At 42.9% G+C, this 21,354-nt stretch overlaps 2 protein-coding genes across 5 annotated transcripts in view; one reads left to right on the forward strand and one right to left on the reverse strand.

Moving 5' to 3' along the window:
- The window catches only part of LOC137588013 (putative uncharacterized protein MYH16), a 46,358-nt gene extending 34,255 nt beyond the window's left edge, over window positions 1-12,103 (forward strand). The window contains exons 9-24 of one of the 4 annotated variants that reach the window (XM_068304715.1): window positions 3,822-3,908; window positions 5,261-5,506; window positions 5,584-5,701; window positions 5,961-6,088; window positions 6,168-6,364; window positions 6,441-6,573; window positions 6,659-6,875; window positions 7,662-7,798; window positions 7,909-8,012; window positions 9,768-9,960; window positions 10,032-10,235; window positions 10,315-10,440; window positions 10,531-10,701; window positions 11,028-11,228; window positions 11,309-11,455; window positions 11,728-12,103. In XM_068304715.1, the coding sequence (XP_068160816.1) occupies window positions 3,822-3,908; window positions 5,261-5,506; window positions 5,584-5,701; window positions 5,961-6,088; window positions 6,168-6,364; window positions 6,441-6,573; window positions 6,659-6,875; window positions 7,662-7,798; window positions 7,909-8,012; window positions 9,768-9,960; window positions 10,032-10,235; window positions 10,315-10,440; window positions 10,531-10,701; window positions 11,028-11,228; window positions 11,309-11,455; window positions 11,728-11,877 (2,559 nt within the window). In that variant the 3' untranslated portion in view covers window positions 11,878-12,103. The remainder of the gene's footprint in view (window positions 1-3,821; window positions 3,909-5,260; window positions 5,507-5,583; window positions 5,702-5,960; window positions 6,089-6,167; window positions 6,365-6,440; window positions 6,574-6,658; window positions 6,876-7,661; window positions 7,799-7,908; window positions 8,013-9,767; window positions 9,961-10,031; window positions 10,236-10,314; window positions 10,441-10,530; window positions 10,702-11,027; window positions 11,229-11,308; window positions 11,456-11,727) is intronic. The other 3 variants (XM_068304714.1, XM_068304717.1, XM_068304716.1) reach the window with 3 other exon arrangements.
- A 949-nt stretch (window positions 12,104-13,052) lies between these two features.
- Window positions 13,053-21,354, reverse strand: part of gas7b (growth arrest-specific 7b) — a 59,485-nt gene continuing 51,183 nt past the window's right edge. Inside the window, exons 11-14 of the mRNA XM_068304718.1 lie at window positions 19,761-19,884; window positions 15,942-16,021; window positions 14,871-14,969; window positions 13,053-14,339 (exon numbers count right to left, since the gene is read on the reverse strand). Coding sequence (XP_068160819.1) covers window positions 14,226-14,339; window positions 14,871-14,969; window positions 15,942-16,021; window positions 19,761-19,884 — 417 coding nt within the window. The 3' untranslated portion in view covers window positions 13,053-14,225. The remainder of the gene's footprint in view (window positions 14,340-14,870; window positions 14,970-15,941; window positions 16,022-19,760; window positions 19,885-21,354) is intronic.

The following is a 21,354-nucleotide window of genomic DNA, read 5'->3' on the forward strand; positions in this document are numbered from 1 at the left end:
CTCTGGTGGTGAGGAAGATGAAGAGGGCCAAGGCAGAGCAGAGGATGAAACGGTGGAAGCTGAACAAGGAAGAGTGTTGCATGACTTATAGGAAGGAGTTAAGACAGGCTCTGGGTGGTCAGGAGGTGCTTCCAGATGACTGGACTACTACAGCTAATGTGATCAGGGAGACAGGTAAGAGCATACTTGGTGTGCCATCTGGGAGGAAAGTAGATAAGGAGACTTGGTGGTGGAATGAGGAGGTACAGGAGTGTATACAGAGAAAGCGGTTAGCTAAGAAGAAGTGGGACACTGAGGAGAGTAGACAGGAGTACAGGGAGATGCAGCGTAAGGTGAAAGTAGAGGTAGCAGAGGCCAAACAAGGGGCTTATGATAACTGTAGAGTGCGGCAGTATGTTTGGTTGGATAGTAAGAAGGAAGAGACTGACCTATAAGGTTGGCAAGACAGGGAGACAGAGATGGGAAGGACGTGCAGCAGGTTAGGGTGATTAAGGATAGGGATGGAAGTGTATTGACAGGTGCCAGTAGTGTGATGGGAAGATGGAAAGAGTACTTTGAAGAGTTGGTGAACGAGGAAAATGAGAGAGAACAAAGACTAGAAGAGGTGACTGTTGTGGACTAGGAAGTAGCAAAGATTAGTCAGGATGAAGGGAGGAGGGCGCTGAAGAGGGTGAAAAGTGGAAAGGCAGTCGGTCCTGATGATATACCTGTAGAGGTATGGTAGTGTCTAGGAGAGGTGGCAGTAGAGTTTCTGACTGGGTTGTTCAACAGGATCTTAGATAGTGAGAAGATGCCTGAGGAATGGAGGAGAAGTGTGCTGGTGCCCATTTTTAAGAACAAGGGAGATGTGCAGAGTTGTGGCAACTACAGAGGAATAAAGCTGATGAGCCATACAATGAAGTTATGGGAGAGAGTAGTGGAAGCTAGACTAAGGGCAGAAGTGAGCATTTGTGAGCAGCAGTATGGTTTCATGCCAAAAAAGAGTCCTACAGATGCAGTATTTGCTTTGAGAATGTGATAGAGAAGTACAGAGAAGGCCAGAGAGTGCTGCATTGTGTTTTTGTAGATCTGGAGAAAGCTGATGACAGGGTGTCCAGAGAGGTACTGTGGTATTATATGAGGAAGTCTGGAGTGGCAGAGAAGTATGTTAGAGCGGTGCAGGACATGTATGAGGACTGTAAGACAGTGGTGAGGTGTGCTGTAGGTGTGACAGAGGAGTTCAAGGTGGAGATGTGTCTGCATCAGGGATCAGCTATGAACCCCTTCTTGTTCGCTATGGTGATGGACAGGCTGACAGATGAGGTTAGACAGGAATCTCCGTGGACTATGACATTTGCAGATGACATTGTGGTCTGCAGTGAGAGCTGGGAACAGGTGGAGGAGAAGCTAGAGAGGTGGAGGTTTGTCCTGGAAAGGAGAGGACTGAAGGTTAGCCGCAGTAAGACAGAGTACATGTGTGTGAATGAGAGGGACCCAGGTGGAAGAGTGACGTTACAGGGAGAGGAGATCAAGAAGGTGGAGGATTTTAAGTACTTAGGCTCAACAGTCCAGAGCAATGGAGAGTGTGGAAAAGAGGGGAAGAAGCATGTATAGGCAGGATGGAACGGGTGGAGTAAAGTGTCAGGTTTGATGTGTGATAGAAGAGTTTCAGCTAAAATGAAAGGAAAGGTGTACAAAACTGTGGTGAGACCAGTGATGTTGTTTGGTCTAGAGACAGTGTCACTGAGGAAAAGACAGGAGACAGAGCTGGAGGTAGCAGAGATGAAGATGCTGATGTTTTCTATGGGAGTGACCAGGAAGGATAGGATCAGGAATGAGTACATCACAGGGACAGCACATGTTAGAGGTTTTGGAGATAAAGTCAGAGAGGCCAGACTGAGATGGTTTGGACATGTCCAGTGGAGAGATAGTGAATATATTGGTATAAGGATGATGAGTTTTGAACTGCCAGGGAGGAGGCCTAGAGGAAGACCAAAGAGGAGGTTTATGGATGTAGTCAAAGAGGACATGAAGGTAGTTGGAGTGAGAGAAGAGGATGCAGAAGACAGGTTTAGATGGAGGCAACTGATTCCTTGTGGCGACCCCTGAAGGGTAAAGCTGAAAGGAGAAGAAGAGGTTTGATACAATTACAGGAAACCAAGTGCTGATGCAGTTCAGGGATTTAATTCCAAGTTGTACTATTTACAAGCAAGGGTGGGTCAAAGGCAATTAAGCAGGGTTCACGTTGGAAAAGGCAGGCAGAGTCAAAAACAGTACAAACGCCTGAGAGCAGTAGGAAACAGACAAGAGCATAACACACAGACATACAGTGCTGGACTGTCCAGACTGTCCACTGGACCCAGCGGATATTTCCTGGGAGATGAGCTATCAGACGCTGATTGATGTGTGTCTAAATCCAAATCAAGCATTTCCTTTACGTATTACTCCTAAAATTGATAAATGTGTCTTCATCCTCAAAGTTCTCTTTAAATGTTCATCGTAAATGCAGCTGAGACTTAAAACTCATTTCTTGCCTGCAGTGACTGAAATTAGACTCAATAAAAAGCAAACCTGGATTAATGTGGATCAAAAGCATCCACTGTGGAACATATTATCCATGACGATTATAAAAATTTGTCTGGGGATGTATTTCAAATAAACGGTTTTTGTCACTAGTCTATTTAATTGTTGCATTATGTATCACTGCAGGAAGTAGATCTCAACTAGTTTTTGTAAACACATTTTGCTTTTAGATATATAGACTTTTTGCACTCAGAGATTTAATTCTTAAATTTCAAGCAAAAATCTGTTTAAAGGTTGTGGGTGGTGACAATCAGGCCTCACTAAAATATTCACAGTCTTTGTGTGTGTGTGGGGGGGGGGGGGTCCGCATAAATTTCCCCTCTGTGGGACAAATAAAGGTTATCTTATCTTATCTTATCTTATCTTATCTTATCTTATCTTATCTTATCTTATCTTATCTTATCTTATCTTATGCCTTATGGGGGATAATGACATGTCTTACAATGTTAGAAGGGTATACTTTACCCACCAGGTGGGCTTACTGCTATCTTTCACTTTTACTTTTTATTCTATTTTATACTGTTTATACTTTAGTATACGTATGTCCTGTTAGTGTTGTATAAGTCAGCAGTGTAATGTATGTCTTGGGATATGTCCTGTCCTGGTGTCAGAGTTTCTTTTTTCTTCTAGTGTTTATCCAGTATTTATTTATTATGTATGACTGAGCAGTGGATATTGCAGGCTGACTGTAGAAGCAATTCACCACAAACTAAAAGTATTTTGTGCACATAAAAAGTTTTAAATACTAGTTAATTTCATATTATAAAGAATAGACGAAAAAAACTACAAAAAAATCTGCTAATTTTTTTCCATTTCAATTTATGTATTTATTTGTGATTTTCATCATTTTTTTCCCTCTCAATGTATATTCATCACTCTACGTCTCCCTCTATCTTTCTCCACGTAACTGGTCAAGACAGATGGCCTCCAAAAAGAAGCCTTTGGTTCTGCTCAAGATTTCTGTCTGTTAAAAAAAAGTTTTCTTGCCACCATCACCCATTGTTCATGTAGGACAAGTTGGGTTCTATAAGAACAAGTCTTTCCCTGCTCTACATGGAAAATGCCTTGAGATGAGGTTGAGGTTGATTCATAAGGTTGAATCTCAGCTCCTGTATGATATTCTGACTTGATGTATGATGTTTACTTGCTACTCTCCAGCGTACTTAGTTATTCCTGTACCGTGTTCTGGTGTAGTGTGGTGGGAATAAGTTTTCCTATTTATATTTCATGCTGTGCTTGAACTGCTCTGTTTGTGGCAGGTTGAGAAGCAGAGAACAGATCTGACCAGAGAACTGGATGACCTCACGGACCGACTGGAGGAAGCAGGAGGGGCCACCGTCGCTCAGGTAAACCTGCTGCTCTTGGTGTTTGTTTTGTTTGTTTATTTGTTAAACATTTTCTTATGAAATGTTATCTTAGCATAAGCCACTTGAAAGTGGGAAACAGCGAGTCTGACTCTGTTCAAAGGTAACCCAACTTACCAACCTCTAATTAACATGCTGGGTCTTGTTTGTTTGATCCACACGGAGCTGAAATCTAACCAGACACCACAAAAAGTAACCCAAGACACCACAGAGGGGTTTTCCTGACGTCCGTCAGAAAAGCTCCAGTAAACAACTTAGTGAGATTTACAGATGCCACCATTATGAATGAGACATTTCTGTTTTTCAATCTGGCACCAGTTTTATATGCAAAAAGGCAGTCAGAGACCGTAACATCCCGCAACATCCCTGAATTAAACATATTACCTACTAATTTTTGTACCTCTGTTTTCCTGAAAATGTTTTGTTTTGTGATTATATCTCATCAGGTTTCAGAGATGTGTACCTAAAAAGGTATACAGTGCGCCGTCGTTCCTCGCGGTTAATGCGTTCCAGAAACCACACAAACGATTTATCTTATTATTTATGGTAATTTAAACGTTTTATGAGCCCTCCCCATACTGATATTAAACCACCTTCTATCTGTATTATCTTTTCCCACACTCTTATCGACTGTTCAATGCGCTTTTGTGTCTCACGGAAATCCGAGAATTCCTCTAATAAATAAGCCTATGGAAATTTGTCTTGAATAAAAAAGTGTATTTAAATTTCAACTCTCTTATCCTTATCTTATCTTTTTTCAACTCTTTCATATCCGTAATATGAAAATAAATGTTCGTGAATATTTTAGACAGTTAGTTATTTATAGTTTCTGTAGAATTAATGCTATAACTTGTAATTTCGTGTTATATAATTAAAACAGAGTCAACTTATTCTTCATTCTCAAGAAGCAGAGACAAATTTAATGAGAGCAGAGAGGGTTTATTTCCTAAAATTAATGGATTCTTTTGTTATTGGCTTCAATTTGTTAATTGTATTAAAGTAAATGTTTGAGAGTACAATCAGAACGGAATCAATTTCTATTCTGGTTCAGATGCTGACAATAATCAGCATAAGATTTGGTTTTCTGGCACAGCAGATGAGACTTCATTCACAGGTCATTGTGTGAAGATATCTAGAAAGAGCAGCCAACATTTTAGGTTCGGCTCACTTTAAAACTCTTAATCTGTTACTCCGATGAAGTAATTGAAGATATTCTGTATTGTGATGATGAAAACTGAGGACAAGTGTCAAAATTACCTTCTTAAATATAAAAAGTCTTCAGCGCAAGAATCAGAAGATTGCGGCACAAACTTCACTCAGTGTGCATCTGACAGATGGAACTGAACAAGAAGCGAGAGGCTGAGCTGCAGCGCCTGAGGCGAGACCTGGAGGAATCGTCGGTTCACTCAGAGGCTCTGGCTGCAACGCTACGGAAACGTCACGGCGACGCCATGTCCGAGCTGAGCGATCAGTGTGAGTCTCTGCAGCGGACAAGGGCCAAACTGGAGAAGGAGAAGCAGAAGCTGAGGATGGAGGTGGATGAGCTTGCCGCTTCCCTCGATAGCATGCAGAAAGCCAAGGTTGAGGAAATAAGGTCACGCGTATTGATTCATGTGCTAGTGATATCAGAATGATCACTATTGGTGTTGTGCTGCAGGCATCCTCGGAGAGCCAAATGAAGAAGTTGGAGGAGCAGCTGTCGGAGGCCAACAGAAGAGGAGACGACCTGCAGAGGTCGCTTGCTGAACTCAGCGTGGCCAAGAACAGACTCACAGGTAAGTTGTAATTATAAACTGCTTTAGCCTGTTTATCATTGCTGGTTCATCTGTGAGCCATTTTGCAACCCTCCTCCACACCGCTCCTTTCTTTCCCATCAATTCTGACTCAATCTGTGTCTTTTGTTGTCTTTGATGCTTGTTCTGTTCTCAGCAGCCAAATAAATGTCACTGAAAATGTAAATTAAGTGGTACTTTGATAAAAGTGGTACTCACTGAAATATATTTGCGATGACCGCCTTCTTGTGTGTCCTGTTAGCTGATAATGCAGATGTGGGTCGACAGATGGAGGACGCAGAGAGCAGAGCGAGTCAGCTAAGCCGCTCCAAGACTCTGCTCCAGTCCCAACTCGAAGAACTGAAGAAACAACTGGATGAGGAGGTGAAGGTCAGTGAGCGTTCTGGACCCAAAGTCTGTCCAATCAAATAAATGGTATACAAACATGTGTCTCTCATCCGGCTGCCAGTGTAAGCAGGCGGTCAGCAGCAGTCTGAGCTCTCTGCGCCAGGAGTTCGAGGCATTGAAGGAGCAGCTGGAGGAGGAGCAGGAGAGCAAGCAGGAGCTGCAGCGTCTCATCTCCAAGCTCAACAGCGAGGTGACGCACTGGAGAAGCAAGCACGAGTCGGACACCATCCAGTACACCGACGAACTGGAGGAAACAAAGTGAGTCGTGTTGATCCTGGCGATCTGATCTGTCCTTGAACTGAACTCATCCATCCAATCGATGCACATTTCGCAGAAAGAAGCTGGTGACCAGGCTTCAGGAGGCTGAGGAGGCAATGGAGGCCACCCAAGCCAAATGTTCTTCACTGGAGAAAACCAAACAGAGGTTGCAGGGAGAGGTGGAAGAGCTCTGCATGGATCTGGAGAAGGTAGAGCTGCATATGTGTTGCGTGAGTGCTGCAGTGTTGTGAACTTTGCTGTTTTTTTGTTGTTTTTTTGCGCTTTCTGCCCTAGGCCAGCAGCTGTGGTCAGGCTTTGGATAAGAAGCAGAAGATCTTGGAGAAGCAACTCGGGGATTGGAAGCAGAAGTGTGAGGAGCTTGTGACCGAGGTGGAAGGGTGCCAGAAGGAGAGCAGGCAACACGCCAGCGAGCTCTTCAAACTCAAGACGAACCATGAAGAGTCTCTGGAGCAGCTGGAGGCCATACGCAGGGAGAACAAGGCCCACCAGGGTATGAGAACACAGGACAGGACAGCTTAGCTTAGCTTAAACACAGGAGGAAACCAGACTGAGCTGAAATCAACGTAAATATGGAACACAAGGGAAATAAGGGCTGGGGGAATAGATGGCTTGATTCTTGCTTACTATTCCACAAACATCTGTAGCTCATAGCAAAGTGGTGTACCAGAAGATGGGTTTAAACAAACACAAAATGATTCTGTAACACTTGTAAGTCTTTTGAAAATTGAAATCTTCACTCTCGCCCCTGAAACTGAACTCATAAAGACACAAATATAAATGAATCAATAAAAATGTGTTTATATAACCCTTTACAGCAACACAAAGTGTGACCAAAGTGCTTTCCAAGAAAGACATAAGAATAACGTACAATAAATTATACAGAAATATAAAAATATACACCTACATACATTCAATCAATTGTAATTCAATGTCACACTGTTAGGCATGAAAAGCAGTTTAAAATGAGAGAAGGTCAACAATCGATTCATGAATGTGATTCAATTTTCATTTTTGGGGTGAACCGTTCTGTTATCTAAAATCTGTTGCATTTCTCTGTGCCACAATTTAAAAAGAACCAAATTATCCGTTTTACCTTATTCTCAGTATTCAAGCTAAGTTAAGCTAACGGCCTCCTGGAAAACAAAAAAAAATGTGCAGTTCAATGAATCTTCTCGCGTCTTTCAGCTGTTAAATCAATGTCTTTCTGTAAAGGTTTGTGGTCTTCACAGCAATGATTGTTTGATTTGACTTGCATGTGGCGTTTCATGTGCGACAGAGGAGATAGCAGACCTTACAGACCAGCTCTCAGATGGAGGTAAGAGTGTCCACGAGCTCCAGAAAGCAAAGAAGAAGATAGAGATGGAAAAGGAGGAGCTGCAGGCTTCATTGGAGGAGTCCGAGGCGGCTCTAGAGGTACAGAGCCTTCGAAACCAGAGTCAGAAGAAATTGTCTTCAGCCTGCCCTACATGCTTACTTTATATCATCGAACACTCAGTGTATATTTTTTCTTCTTTCCTCTCTAGGCTGAAGAGACCAAGGTGCTGAGGCTGCAGCTGGAGCTATCTCAGGCTAAAGGAGACCTGGAGCGTAGGCTTCAGGAGAAGGACGACGAGACAGAAGCTACACGGTAGACTTCTGCTTTATATCAATACACATTTCTGTCACACACACTGTACATATTCAAAAAATGTTTTGCTTTATTCCTTTATTCAAAAACCACATTTTCAATCTTGTAAAATGGTGTACAGTATTTTCTGCACTATAAGGTGCACTGGATTATAAGGTGCACCTTTAATGAATTGTTTATTTTATAATTTATTTCACATATAAGGCGCACAGGATTATAAAGCACATATAATAAAAAATATTCAAATAGATTTATAAAACTAGTGGCTGTAGTTGCGCTATCCGTCCACTAGCTAGAGCATTCATGACCGTGAGTACCTTTAGTCAGCTGTGAACGGCCCCTATTGTATTTCAATGAAGCCATTCTGAGCCTCATCAAAGAAACCTGATCACTTGATCACTTTGACATCTTGGAAAGAAGTCAACACGCATATTAAAAAACCTGACATTAAAAACTGGTTGAATTCATTACAAATCCACTCAGTTCGAACAGGTCGGATTATTTCCTGATCTAAACTTTGAAGCAGCGACGTTCGTCTTTGTTTATTAAATATTGTTTTGATTGATGGGTAGTCCAGTCGGAGCTGAGGTGCAGATATTTGCTGTCTAAACAATTTTTAACCAGTTTTTAATGTCAGGCTGCTAATTTACTGGCAAGTGCGACGCTGTTTTACTCCTAGAACAGACTTTAACGTCGGTGTCTCACCGCCGTGAATCTCTGCAGACAGAATACACAAGCCTGAATGCGCCCCGCCGCCGCCCACCCAGAGCTATCAACTACATTTGTAAATCATTGCAGCACACCAGGTACCGTTATCTAGCACTGACTCTGCTCTTGATATTTCAGAAAAGGCTGGAAGTTCAGCTTTGAGGGTCTTTCATTCGCTTTTATGCCAGTTTCTCCGAATGTTTCCGCAGACTAATAGAATTGACCGTCACTAGATTCCAGTACTGACACTCGACAATAGCATTTTTTAGACCAATTTTAAAGTGGGTTATTTCCGGCGCCACAGTAGTTGGGAAATACTGAGATCAGTCAGTCAGTCAAACTTTATTAATAGAATTGTTGAAAATTCCCAATGTTTTGCTACGTTGTCGTAGCCGATCACCGGTGTTTTTCTCAGCAGGCTGCTCTGCCGTCAAACAGCAGGAGTGAGAGTCGGCACTTTGGCGACTACCGTTGTTAGGGGGCGTAGTACGGCCTGAACACTGTCTGAGGGTGCCCCCTGGTGATAGTGCAGCATGACTGCCGGCCAGACTGCCGGTTTTTTTTCAGCGATCTTGTTTTTAACCAATACTAATATTAATATTAATCCATATGCAAGGTGCATCGGATTATAAAGCGCACCAGGGGATTATGATAAAATTATAGGCTTTTAGGTGCGCCTTATAGTGCAGAAAATACTGTATTTATATATTTTAGCCACTGTCTTAAAGTTACACAGAAAACTAATGCAACTCCCACAACTCCATCAGTGATAATGTTCCACTGACTGCTGACTTCAACCTGTTTGAGAGTCATCCCACATATAAAAGTATTTCTCTGTCTTTGTCTGAGAGCTCCAGAAATAAACTCTGTAACTCTCTAACTTTCTGCATGTTGTCCGTCTTCTCCTTTAATCCTTGACCATAGTACACTATCTTTAAAGGTAAGACACTTTCTTCACACTCTGCTTCACTATCTCTCCACATGCATGCACACTTCATCTTTATAAAACTTCATTTGTCTTAACCCACCTCTCTCCTCCTCCATCAGAAAAAGCCACCAGAGGGCACTGGAGTCCCTGCAGGCCAGTCTTGATGTGGAGATAAAAGGCAAAGCAGAGGGTCTAAAGTTAAAGAAGAAACTTGAATCGGATATCAATGAGCTTGAGTTGCAGGCAGACCTGCTCACCAAGAATAACGCAGAGCTCAGCAAGAACAACAAGAAGATGCAGCAGCAGATCAAGGTCTGAGGATAATGTATGGTCCTTCGCTTTCTTCATAAAGAAAGACTTATAGTTGTTATCCCCTGCTTTAGGAGCTGCAGGCTCAGCTGGAGGAGGAGGTACGTAACCACGAAGAGCACAAGGAGGAGCAGGCGGCAATGGAACGACGCTGCGCCCTATTGGTGAGCGAGGGGACGGAAACTCGTGCAGCCCTGGAGAGTGCAGAGAGGACCCGCAAGGCTCTGGAAACTGAACTGCAAGAGGCCCACGAGAAATACAGCGACCTCAACAACCAGGTGATGCTTTGTGTTGCTCAGTTTTAAGGTCATACAAAGGCATCAACTCATTTCTTTCATGTGTCCCTCTTGTGTCCAGTTCCAATTGGCCCTGAGTGGGAGGAGGAAGTTGGAGTCGGATCTCCAAACTTTGCTGCAGGAGCACGAGGAGCTGCAAGGAGAGATGAGGGGAACCACTGACAGGTCCAAGAAGGCCAGCTGTGAGGTATTAAAAGATATTACAGCAGCAATGACATCATACACGTGTAGAAGAATACATTTGAAACAGATTCGGTTTTTGTTTTGTTTTTTCCAGTTGGCACGTGTTGGAGAAGAGCTACGTTTGGAGCAGGAGCACAGCCTCCACCTGGAGAGAGTGAAGAAGGGTCTGGAGGCTCAGATCAAGGAGATGAGCGGCCGGCTGGACGAGGCCGAGCAGATGGCCCTGAAGGGAGGCAAGAAGATCATCCAGAAACTGGAGGGAAAGGTATGGAGACATCTGGTGGCTGGATTCTCAGCTCAACTACACATTTTAAACTGATTTCAGTAGCATAAAACTTAGTTTTTATTAATTTATTAATACCAAATGGCTCCCAATCAGGTGTTTACAAACTACAGGTTGTATTCTTCTTAAAATACCTAAATGTGAAGCAATCACCTCAACTGTTAGCATCAACCATGAGAAGCAAGTACTTATTAGTAATCAGTATTTAAAAAGTATTGTTTCGTTGTAAAAGCATTGTGATGTGTCTTCACGTAAAATGTTTCGTATCACCTAAACCGAAGCCGATGTGTTTGCACGTCTGACTTCAGGTGAAGGAGCTGGAGCTGGAGCTGGACACAGAGCAGAAGCGACACACCGAGACTTTAAAGACGCTTAGAAAGAATGAGCGTCGGCTGAAGGAGCTGCTGTTTCAGTCAGAGGAGGACCAGAAGAACCAGCAGAGAATGCAGGAGCTGGTGGAGAGGCTGCAGAACAAGATGAAGGCCTACAAGCGACAAGTGGAGGAGGCGGTACGATGACATACTCTTACCCCGTCTGGTACACCACGTTTATCAGTTGCTGTATTGATCACAGAGTGTTGTTTCTGCAGGAGGAACAAGCTAACATGAACTTGGCAAAGTACAGGAAGACGGTCCACGAACTGGATGACGCTGAGGAGCGAGCTGATATTGCCGAGTCAGCACTCACCAAGATCAGGACTAAGAACAGAGGCAGCTTTGGAAAGGGCTACTCCTCTGTAAGTCATAATAAGTCACAAATGTTTGTAGTCAAGTCAGAAGATCCAAGTCCTAAACCTTTAACCCCAGACAAATCATTATTCACATTCCCGCTGAGATTTGGAAGAGGAGATCTTAGACTTATGTTACTAATGCCAGTTGACTCAGAAAAAGATTTGTGTAGTCAAAATCAGAAAATCAGAACAAAACCAAGGAGCAGGGCTTCAACTGAGGAGTCTTTGACTTCTTTTTGCTAGAATAGTGATTCTAAGGTGCTTCTCTTCTCCACCAGGGTTACAGCACGCCGTATCCCTGCCTGGTCCGGTCCCCCAGCTCGGTGGGCTCAGAAGGCCGAGGGGAGAAGATCCTCAATGATGATGAGTCGGTCAGCTCCCTCATCCCGGCGTATCTGGACTCCCTCAAGAAGCTCATGATTGACTAGACGGTCAGATGGATCTCTCTCTCAGCAGCTGATGCGTCGCGCTAGCTCTGACGGGTCCGAGGTAGAGACCGCAGCGCAGCAAGAAGTCTGAAACCTGGAACCTGGTCTGGACCGCAGCTTCACAACACACTACTTGTACTTCATTTTGTTTATGTTTTTAATACAGTCTGTAACACTCTAGCTTCATTCATCACATTGTTATATCCAAAGTAAAATGTAAAATGTATGCATAAAATAAAGACATCTGTACTGTAAGGATCACTATATTCATTGTTGAATACAGTCTTAACCTTTTGACTGACAGTAACCACGCTGAGTTCTTCCCGGGTCCATTAAAATCAAACTACAAGCACTGGAACTAGAATTTAAGACTGCAGATAGATTCAATGCAATCTGGATTTGTATATAAACTTACCTTTTTTTTTCATCAGGGCCCATTATTTCCTGAGGAAATCACAAAAAAAGACAGATCTCCCCATCTGCTGCTTTATCCAGTCATCCAGATCCACAAAAACTTCTAATGAGATCAATTCTGAACTAACATCCAGCCTCCCACCAAGTTGCACGAAAATGTGTGTAGTTTTTGTGTAAAGCTCTCGACCAACCGACCGATCAACAAACAGTGTTTACCGAGATAACATTGATATTATATTGAATAATTTCCAAAGGTGGTTCCCATCATTGTGCATATCTCTCATCAAAACGATGTACACCCAGGATTGTTTTTCATGAGGTTTTGGATAATGAATGGGATTCAGCACAAGTCGGCAGTGTTTGTATTCATAATATTTTATGTGGAGACTCATCATTCTCGTTTGTATTGGCTCAAAGTGATGAAACCTGCTGCAAACAACAGTTAATTAACTTGTTGATGATTCATAGACTGTTTTTTTATCATTAACTAATGGTTTAGATATGACTTATAACACCATTAGTGTCACATAGAAGGTAAACAAGGTGTCTTCATTACAAATGCAATGTTACCTCTTTCACGTGTATCTCTGAACATTTTAATCACATCTTTATTATCACTGCATTAACCTCTAACAAGATCTGGTCAAAACATTTTGAATGTGAAAATCTGATTTTTTTAGGAAATAAAATATGTTGGGGTTTTTTTTTTATTTTTCCTTTTTGCCATTTTCACTTTTAAAGTGACTAAATGACATACAGAAAGAAAAACACCTCAGTGTTTGAGGTCATCAGGTACGTATTTTCATTTTATTAATGTAAAACGCCAAACATTAGCTGTTAATGTACAAAAGCATCCCAGTACTCCTCTGTGAACAGGTAATACTAAACAGTAATACTGATCAAGACATTGTGGTGAACGGATTAAGACATAACTTCGGGAGTCAGCAGGACTAACGATGAATCGTCCTGTCATTCTAGAAGATTCCTAATTATTGTACACGTTTGTCTCTTGCCTCTTTTCACTGTAAATCATACATTCAATATATTTACATCAGGCTGCCCATGAACACAACCATCACACTTTAAATCATTTTCACATTAAAAGCAACATACAGTATATTTACAACAAATCGTTAAGGGATAAAGTGCAACTGGATGATTTTTAATTTTTTGATTAGGGACGTCGGATGGACAGAAAGATCATTCAGATTTCTTTTCCAGAGATAAAGAAGATCAGTGATTCTCATGTTCAGCAACTGTTTGTTAAACCCCAAAAGGCTTTAAGGAATGGATCAACGGGTACATTTAGATGCTCCAGTGTAGGTGCTAATGTTAGCATGTTGCACGCAGGTATTAAAACCTATCATAGATAAATCCAGACTTTGATGCCTCCCATTCGAGAAACTAACGATTATGCTTCATGGTTGATATTAGTTTTAAAATACTTTATCCTCTGCTAACCATAATACAACTCTTAGGTCAGAACGCCGGTTGCTTAGTAGCATCTGTTACATCACTTTGCAACAATGTGCATAAACACACACAAATCAAGAGAATGACCTCACAGAGCAGAAGCACACACTGACTGCAGCCGCACAACGCTGCATGACGTAAAGCTGTACAACATTTACACGCGCCTTTGTCACCGTTGCATCTCGATCATTCACCTCAGCTTTTTTGGCTCACAATTCACACTCAGGGTTTCCCGTGTTCCTTGCGCCATCATCTCACCGAGGAAACCAGGACCTGTCCCTATGTGATGCCTTCATTCTGACATCGCTTCAGCAGGTTCTCGCAGAATCCTTCACCAGTATGTTAGGAGTCACAGGTGGTTCAGCAGGTTGCTGGGAAGATCCCAGCACAGGTTTCAGCCAGTCTTCAGGCGTGTAGCTCCTGGTCAGTCTTCTTAAGAAGAGCTGTCAGCTGCACTGGGGTCAGATCTCTATGTCCACCGGCCTGATCTCTCCAGTATTGTTCTCCCGCACCCACAGCTCTCTGTCCTTGGTGGGGTCGACACACTGCAGGAGCTGGTCCACCGGCTCCATCGTCTGGGAACAGACAGAGCGTCAGTCACTTCAGCCTCCCCTCAGCTCAGGGGCCTTTGTGCTCATTACTCAGAGGGCCACAAGGTGGCGCCCTCTGTTAGTGAATCTGGAACAATGATTGAGCTGATGGGCCATTAATTCCACAGGGGGTATATATTGTATGTGCCTTTTAATGCATCATATAAATAAAAAATAGCTCATGTTGAAGTGTGCTTCTCTTAATGTGAAACTCACAGCAGATTGTAGGGAAAATTATTTTGTAACAGTTTCATTGTACCTAAAAAAAAACACAACTGGGTGAATCTGATGAAGTTATAAATGAGTTATAAAGTTATAATGACCCAGTAAAATCATTCCGTTTAAGATGAATTTCACTGATTCCTTTTTTACTTTACATTTTGTATTGATATCACAATAATATAATAATGGTGATTTATTTAGGACACACTGATCATCCAGGCAAAATCCAACATGGTGACAGCCCTGATTCCAACCTACATCTAGCATTTGACACACACTTGTACACACACTTACACTTTGGTTGAACATGTCGGTCTCGTGCCGGAGGGTGGTGTACTGACACAGATGCTGTCGGATCATCTCCACCCGCTCCACCTCCAGCCGCTCCAGCTCCTGAGGAGAAGAGCAGCTTGTGACGACTGAGTCACAGAGAAACGTCTATGCCTCCATCTGTCCACACCGAGTGGAAAAAACCGTCCACAGCGTCCAGCAGGCGACTTCAACACAGAGGAGCCAGGAATTTAAAGCTCTTTGAAATAAATGATGGAATTGATTTCAACCTGCAGCTGATTTGGATCAAGAGGCGGGCTTTACTACTGACCAGGCCAACACGCTCGCTCACACATAATAACAGTAATTCACACACACAGGCAAACAACTTATTTGGGGTTTGGGCATCCTTTCTTAGATATATTGATAGAATATTGATCGGTGTGATATTGAAGGGTTCAGTGGATTGTAAAATTGAACATTAGCTGAACGTGATTTTTGGTTATGAGGTGAGGCATTAGATTGACTCCCTTATGTTGCTGTTCCTGTTGCTTACTCTTATTTGTTTATTTGTTTGTTTGTTAGTTTGTTTTCTTCAGAATTTTTTTTAGGAACCAGAAACTTCATGCGCTGTGTGTTATGATTTAGAGATCTGAGCTAAATATTGACCCCTGTTTTGGCCCGTGTTTTTTTTTTTTTTTAGTTATATAATGTTTGAGGTTCTTGTATAGAATAAAGAAATGAATAAGCATATTATTTTAAAAAAAACAGTAATTAAGTGTCACTGTTTCACATGTATTTTATCTGTGTAGACAACCTGAGAGAAAATAACAACAACAACAACAACAAAAACACTTGGGGAACTCTTCTGCATGCATAGAACATGTACTAGTTTTGTTATCTTTATTAGTTTTGGATTAGTAATTTTTTATTATCGGGCATTTGTAGTCTTTTTTTTTTTTAAGAAACATCAGGCTGCCATTAAAGGGAATATATTATCTTAAAACGGCATTTTCTGAGTTAGTAGAACTCTTAACATAGAATCTGACACTTCCACGTTCATGCTGCTAAGCCAGCGTCCAGAATGTTTCTTACCAAACTTGTGGTCACCATCTCCTCGAACCATTTGGACTGAGACTGGTTATAAAGGTCGACACAGCGCATCAGATCGTCTCCTGTCAATGGAAATAAAGAGAACATCAGAATGTGGAACAACAGGAAGCACGGTGGTATTGGGACCATTGCTGTTCTCCGTCGGTTCTTTCCGGGTTCTCCAATTCCTCTCACCTCCGAAAACATGTAGTTTAGGTGTATTGTGAGTGTGAACCTGAATGCTTGTCTGTCTATGTGTGGAACTGCGATGAGTTAGGGTTAGGGTTAACTGGATTAGGCTCCAGCCTCACATGTGACCCATAACTTTAGATAAGGTGCTGAAGACAAGATGTTTACGACTGACTGGTCTTCAAGAAGACGAATGAATGAACGACAACAGACCTTGCACAGTGTCCCTGATAACCTTAAGACTGTCCACTAGGTAGAGCTATAGCCCAGAGCTCAGACACAAGCAGCACTTGATCCACCTTCACTTTGCTAATATGATTATCTCAAGCAGTGTAGACAGTCTGGAATGATAAAAGATTCCATTATGATAGCTTATGGATTGATAAAAGGAAAGATGTAATCTGTCCTCTCATTAATGTTACAACATGCATCCTGCTGACAGCAAAAACAAACACAAATCATCAGAGAGATTAAATCAGAGAGGAAGTGATGCTGAACGTGCTTCATGTCCAGCAGAAGACACTTCCACAGTGAAGTCTGCCGACATAAGTAATTCTGCACATTCACATTAATGTTGTAGCCTTTGTTCAACAGATGGATGTTTCAGCCTACAGGTGGATTACACAGGTCCTGGTCTCCAGATTATCACACAGCTGACTTCATTAATCTAGATTTGGATTTGGATACTAGTTCCTCACAGCAGACAATCATCAAATCCTAAGCACCCTACTGTGACGAGTATTATGATGGTAGTTATTGACTTCATTTGTTAACCCAGCTTTATGCCTTCAGGCGCCATGCAGGTTCCCAATGAAAATGCCATTTAATCATATTTAATCACGTTTAATCACATTTAATCACTTTTTATCACATGCTGATTGCTTCAGTGTGAATGGGAGTAATAAAGATTACGTAAACTGCAAAGCATTCAGAGAGCTCAAACCTCCACCATGTAGTAAATCTGAATGGTAAAATAACAGGACACATCTATTTAATGGATCTGTGTGGTCCAAGACATCTAAAAGGACATCACCTGTTCAACTGCTAACAGCCAATCACATCTTATCCCTTCAAATAAAGCAGAACCAGCACCATTTAGGGGACGGATATTAAAAGTAGCTCTAATTGCTGCAAACGGGTCTTTGTTACCAGCAGACAGCTGTGGCCCTTTACTTGTCTTGGCATCATTCAAACCATCACTTCCCTCAAACTGTAGTTGTGTTCACTGTCAGCCAGACACCATGAATGGCGTCAACAACTGCTGCCTCGTTTGTATAAGTAGCATGGAGGAGGGATGAGTGTGTGTGTGTGTGTGTGTGTGTGTGTGTGTGTGTGTGTGTGTGTGTGTGTGTGTGTGTGTGTGTGTGTGTGTGTGTGTGTGTGTGTGTGTGTGTGTGTGTGTGTGTGTGTGTGGAGGGCCTGGATTCATTCTGCTGTGTGACAGCATGTGGTTGAGTCATGACATCACACTCCAGCAGACGGTCCACATCTGTTTACTCTTAGCCCAGGACTTTCCTCAGGTCTGCTCCTCTGCCACGCCCCACCATTCCCCCCCGCACACCCCTCCAACACTCGCTGCACAAACCGTATGACACAGAAGATTATGTATGTGCGACTGCAGCCTGAAAAAAAGATGGTTCTGCCATTTCCTGTTCATGTTAGGTCCCGAGAAGAGAATGTGTAGAGCGTGATCGGGATCCGCAAGGACTGTATTTACCACAATGTGATTGGAATTTGTTGGAATGTGATCCGATCTGCCTGCATCTGGCTTGTCTAACTGTCTGTACACAACATGTCACTCCTACAGATATTTATTTTTGACCCACATGTTTTAAAATTATAGATAAATTAATAGGAGGGAAGCCTGTTAGCTTGAGCTGCAGTCTTATAAGACTTATCAACCATCATGGAGATGTCCCCATTCATCATGATGATTTTTTACTTGATATGTTTCGGAGGTTTGATGATTTAATTGTAAAATTGGTTCAGTCAAAGTCTCACAGAGTCTCACAAGTGACGTATTGACCCAGAACCTCTGAATCCATCTCAGAAATGATCACATGACCTCCTCCGTTGCTTGTCAGTGGATTTTAATGATGTCACATGATAAACAGAGGTGTCACAGCAACAGGAGGGGGCTCACTAAGTCAGCTCAGCTACGCAGTGCTAACGTTAGCCAACATACTGTTTATAAAGCAAACATTAACTAATCTGCACTAATCTGCATTTTAAAAAGTTTTACACTCTTAAAGCCTTCACAGATGAGTGTGTGATGACGCTTGTGTGTGGCTCCACACCCACGCCCCCCCGTCCGTCTGCTGTGAAACAGTCACATGTTTCTAACCCCCATCCTTCCCTCCTCTCCAGACCCTCCAGTCTGGCTTTAGCGATAAAGCTCGTGAATCATGTAACAAGATAAACACAGGACCTCGGCTGAAGAAACACTGGAGGAGGACAAGGAATTATGTCTAGCAAGTTAACCATTAACTAGACGTCTGCTGATAATGGAGTCTGATTGGCAGCTGGTCTGAGATCAGCCACGACATAAACCTCTGCCAATCGCCGCCTTCACTGAAGATCCTGAGGAGAGACTTTAGGAAATCTGTGTCCAAAGTTCTAAATAGGTTTTTTAAAGGATTACTAATTTTAATTTAACATGATTTCAAGCGCGGGCGGCACGGCAGCACAGTGGGTAGCGCTGTCGCCTCACAGCTAGAATGTTCCAGGTTCAAGTCCTTCCTAGTCTGAGTTTGTAGGTTCTCCTTGTGTCTGCGTGGGTCCTCTCTGGTTCTCCAGATTCTTCCCACCTCCAAAAACATGCAGCTTAAGGTTTATTGATCGTTCCAAATCGCCTGTAGGTGTGTGTGTGTGCCTGAGTGGTTGTTACATCCCACTTCAAAGAGGTGATGTATTGTAATTGTCAGCGTTTCTGTGTTCGTCCGTCCCTTAGTCCGTCAAATATCTTCACAACCGTTACAGATAGAAAGATGAAACAAAAAGCACATTACTAGGGCAGCAAAGGGGATGAAAATGAGATTATGACCTTGACCTTGAGAAAAGTAGGTCAAGGTCAAATTTCAATTTTTGTACACTCAGGAACTGGATAAGGTAGAAAAACTAGGGAGAAGGCCAGTGTAAGACTGTAGATCAAAGCTACTACTTTGATCTATGAAAGTGGGTCAGAGCAGTAGCTTTGATCTTTGACCTATGCGAGTACTTCAGGATAAAATTTTGAATTCAGGGGTGTCGCGGGATGTTGCGGTCTGTTGCGGTCTGTGACTGCCTTGGTTCTAGTTTGTCTTTCATGTGGCTCTGCGGTGCACTGGCATCGCACTCAGAGTGTCCCCTGCCCGTCACCCATGAATCTGCTGGAATAGGCTCCAGAAAATGTGCGTGTGTGTGTCTCTGTGTGTTTGTGTGTGTTTGAGAACTAAACAACACACACAGATTTGTGCGGCTTCACTTCTTCCCCACAGTCAGATTCCCTGATTATTCCACTGAATGCAGAGGTTTGTCCGTCTACACGTCCACTCTGTGGTCACATCCTGCACACGGACGAGAGCTTCCTTCCCATCTGAGACTGCAACCCCCAACAGTAACCTTGCACTTTAACCTTTGACCCCTGGTTCTGACCTGCTTGTGTGGATTTCCTGCGGGCCTTCTTGATGTCTTCTTCAATCTTGCTGCTGAGTTTGATCTCCAGCTGCTGAGTCTTGAGATCCAGTTCCTTCTGCCTGTCAGCCAGAGCTTTACGGGCCTGTGCAAAGTCAGAGGCTGAAGTCAGAGACGTGTTCTCACTGCTACGTGTACAGAATCTGGAGATCTTTAAGCAGACATTCAATCAACGAACCTTTAACAAATGTCATGTCATAAAGAGATGATGGTCATCAGCTGTTTTCATCAGTTAAATAAACTTAGTCAGATCCTGAATGGGATTATAGCACCCTAATGGAGTGGGTATGGATATTTGTATATCATTTAAATATCTATGGTAACATATTTATTGTTTCCGGCCATCTGAGCAACTGAGAGCACACGAATTTTGAAGATGGGCCACAGAATTGGCCTTTTGGACACCAAACATATTTAAAAGATACAGTACACTGTCCTTTAAGTAAATTTCAAACCATTTTAGCCCCATGTCAGAAAGTCCGGTCAGTCGTTTCTGATGCAGAATCAAGATCCAGTCAAACTGAAGGTGAGATTTTGACATTGTCATTGCTTATATGTGTATGTCATTAGAGACTCTAACAAGACCAGTGTCAGTGTTTGAGTCAGGATCCTCAATGAATGACACCAAACCAACAGAGACACCAAACCAACATTTACTTCCTGTGGCCATTACATGGAAGTCAGTCAGTCATTTTCAGATTACCACCGCTGTATCCGCCGCAGCGGGTCACGGGGAGCCGGAGCCCATGCCAGTGGCATAGGGCGTGAGGCAGGGGAAACTCTGAGCATGACGCCAGTGTACCGCGGAGCCACACACAAAGACATACAACCACTCACACACACACTCATTCCTACGGGCAATTTGGAACGGCCAATGAACCTGAAGAGCATGCTATTGGATGTGGGAGGAAGCCTGGAGAGAACCCACGCAGACACAGGGAGTGCATGCGAACTCCGCACAGAGACGGACTCGAACCCGGGAGGCAACAGCGCTACCCACTGCTCCACCGCTCCGCCCCATTACATGGAAGTCCTCACTGAATTTCTAGTATTCCGAATTTTGTCAGGTAGGAAAGAGGCAAATTCATTGCATACCATGATGAGTCATAACTCAGAGGCAACTGGCATGGAGGAGCTGTCAGCCTGTCTATATGGTAATAAGGAACATGTGATGAATTGTATTTGTCAGCACCAAGTTAAGGTGCAACGTCTCTCTTTATGGACATAAAAATAAAGCTGTGTTGTAAACCCAGTTTTTTTTACTCTGGCATTCCTCCATGGGGAGTTTTTCCTTCATCTAAACCATTGCAAGGAAACTTTCATAGCTTTCAACTATGCAATGGCATCCATGACACTTGTTATTTCATGAGTGAAACCATCCACCAGCTCACTCACAGAGACTAAAGGGAGGGCAGGTGTGGGAGAAAAGGCCAGCAGCCTTCTGATAAACAGACAAGCTTCACCACTGAGCCACAGCCACCCACGTCAACATGGACATTAGAAACACCAAACAGTAACCACCGAGTCAAAGTCAGCGCAGATTAGAGGTAGCAGT

This window comes from Antennarius striatus, chromosome 21, assembly GCF_040054535.1.
Source record: "Antennarius striatus isolate MH-2024 chromosome 21, ASM4005453v1, whole genome shotgun sequence".
In the NCBI taxonomy this organism is placed as follows: domain Eukaryota; kingdom Metazoa; phylum Chordata; class Actinopteri; order Lophiiformes; family Antennariidae; genus Antennarius; species Antennarius striatus.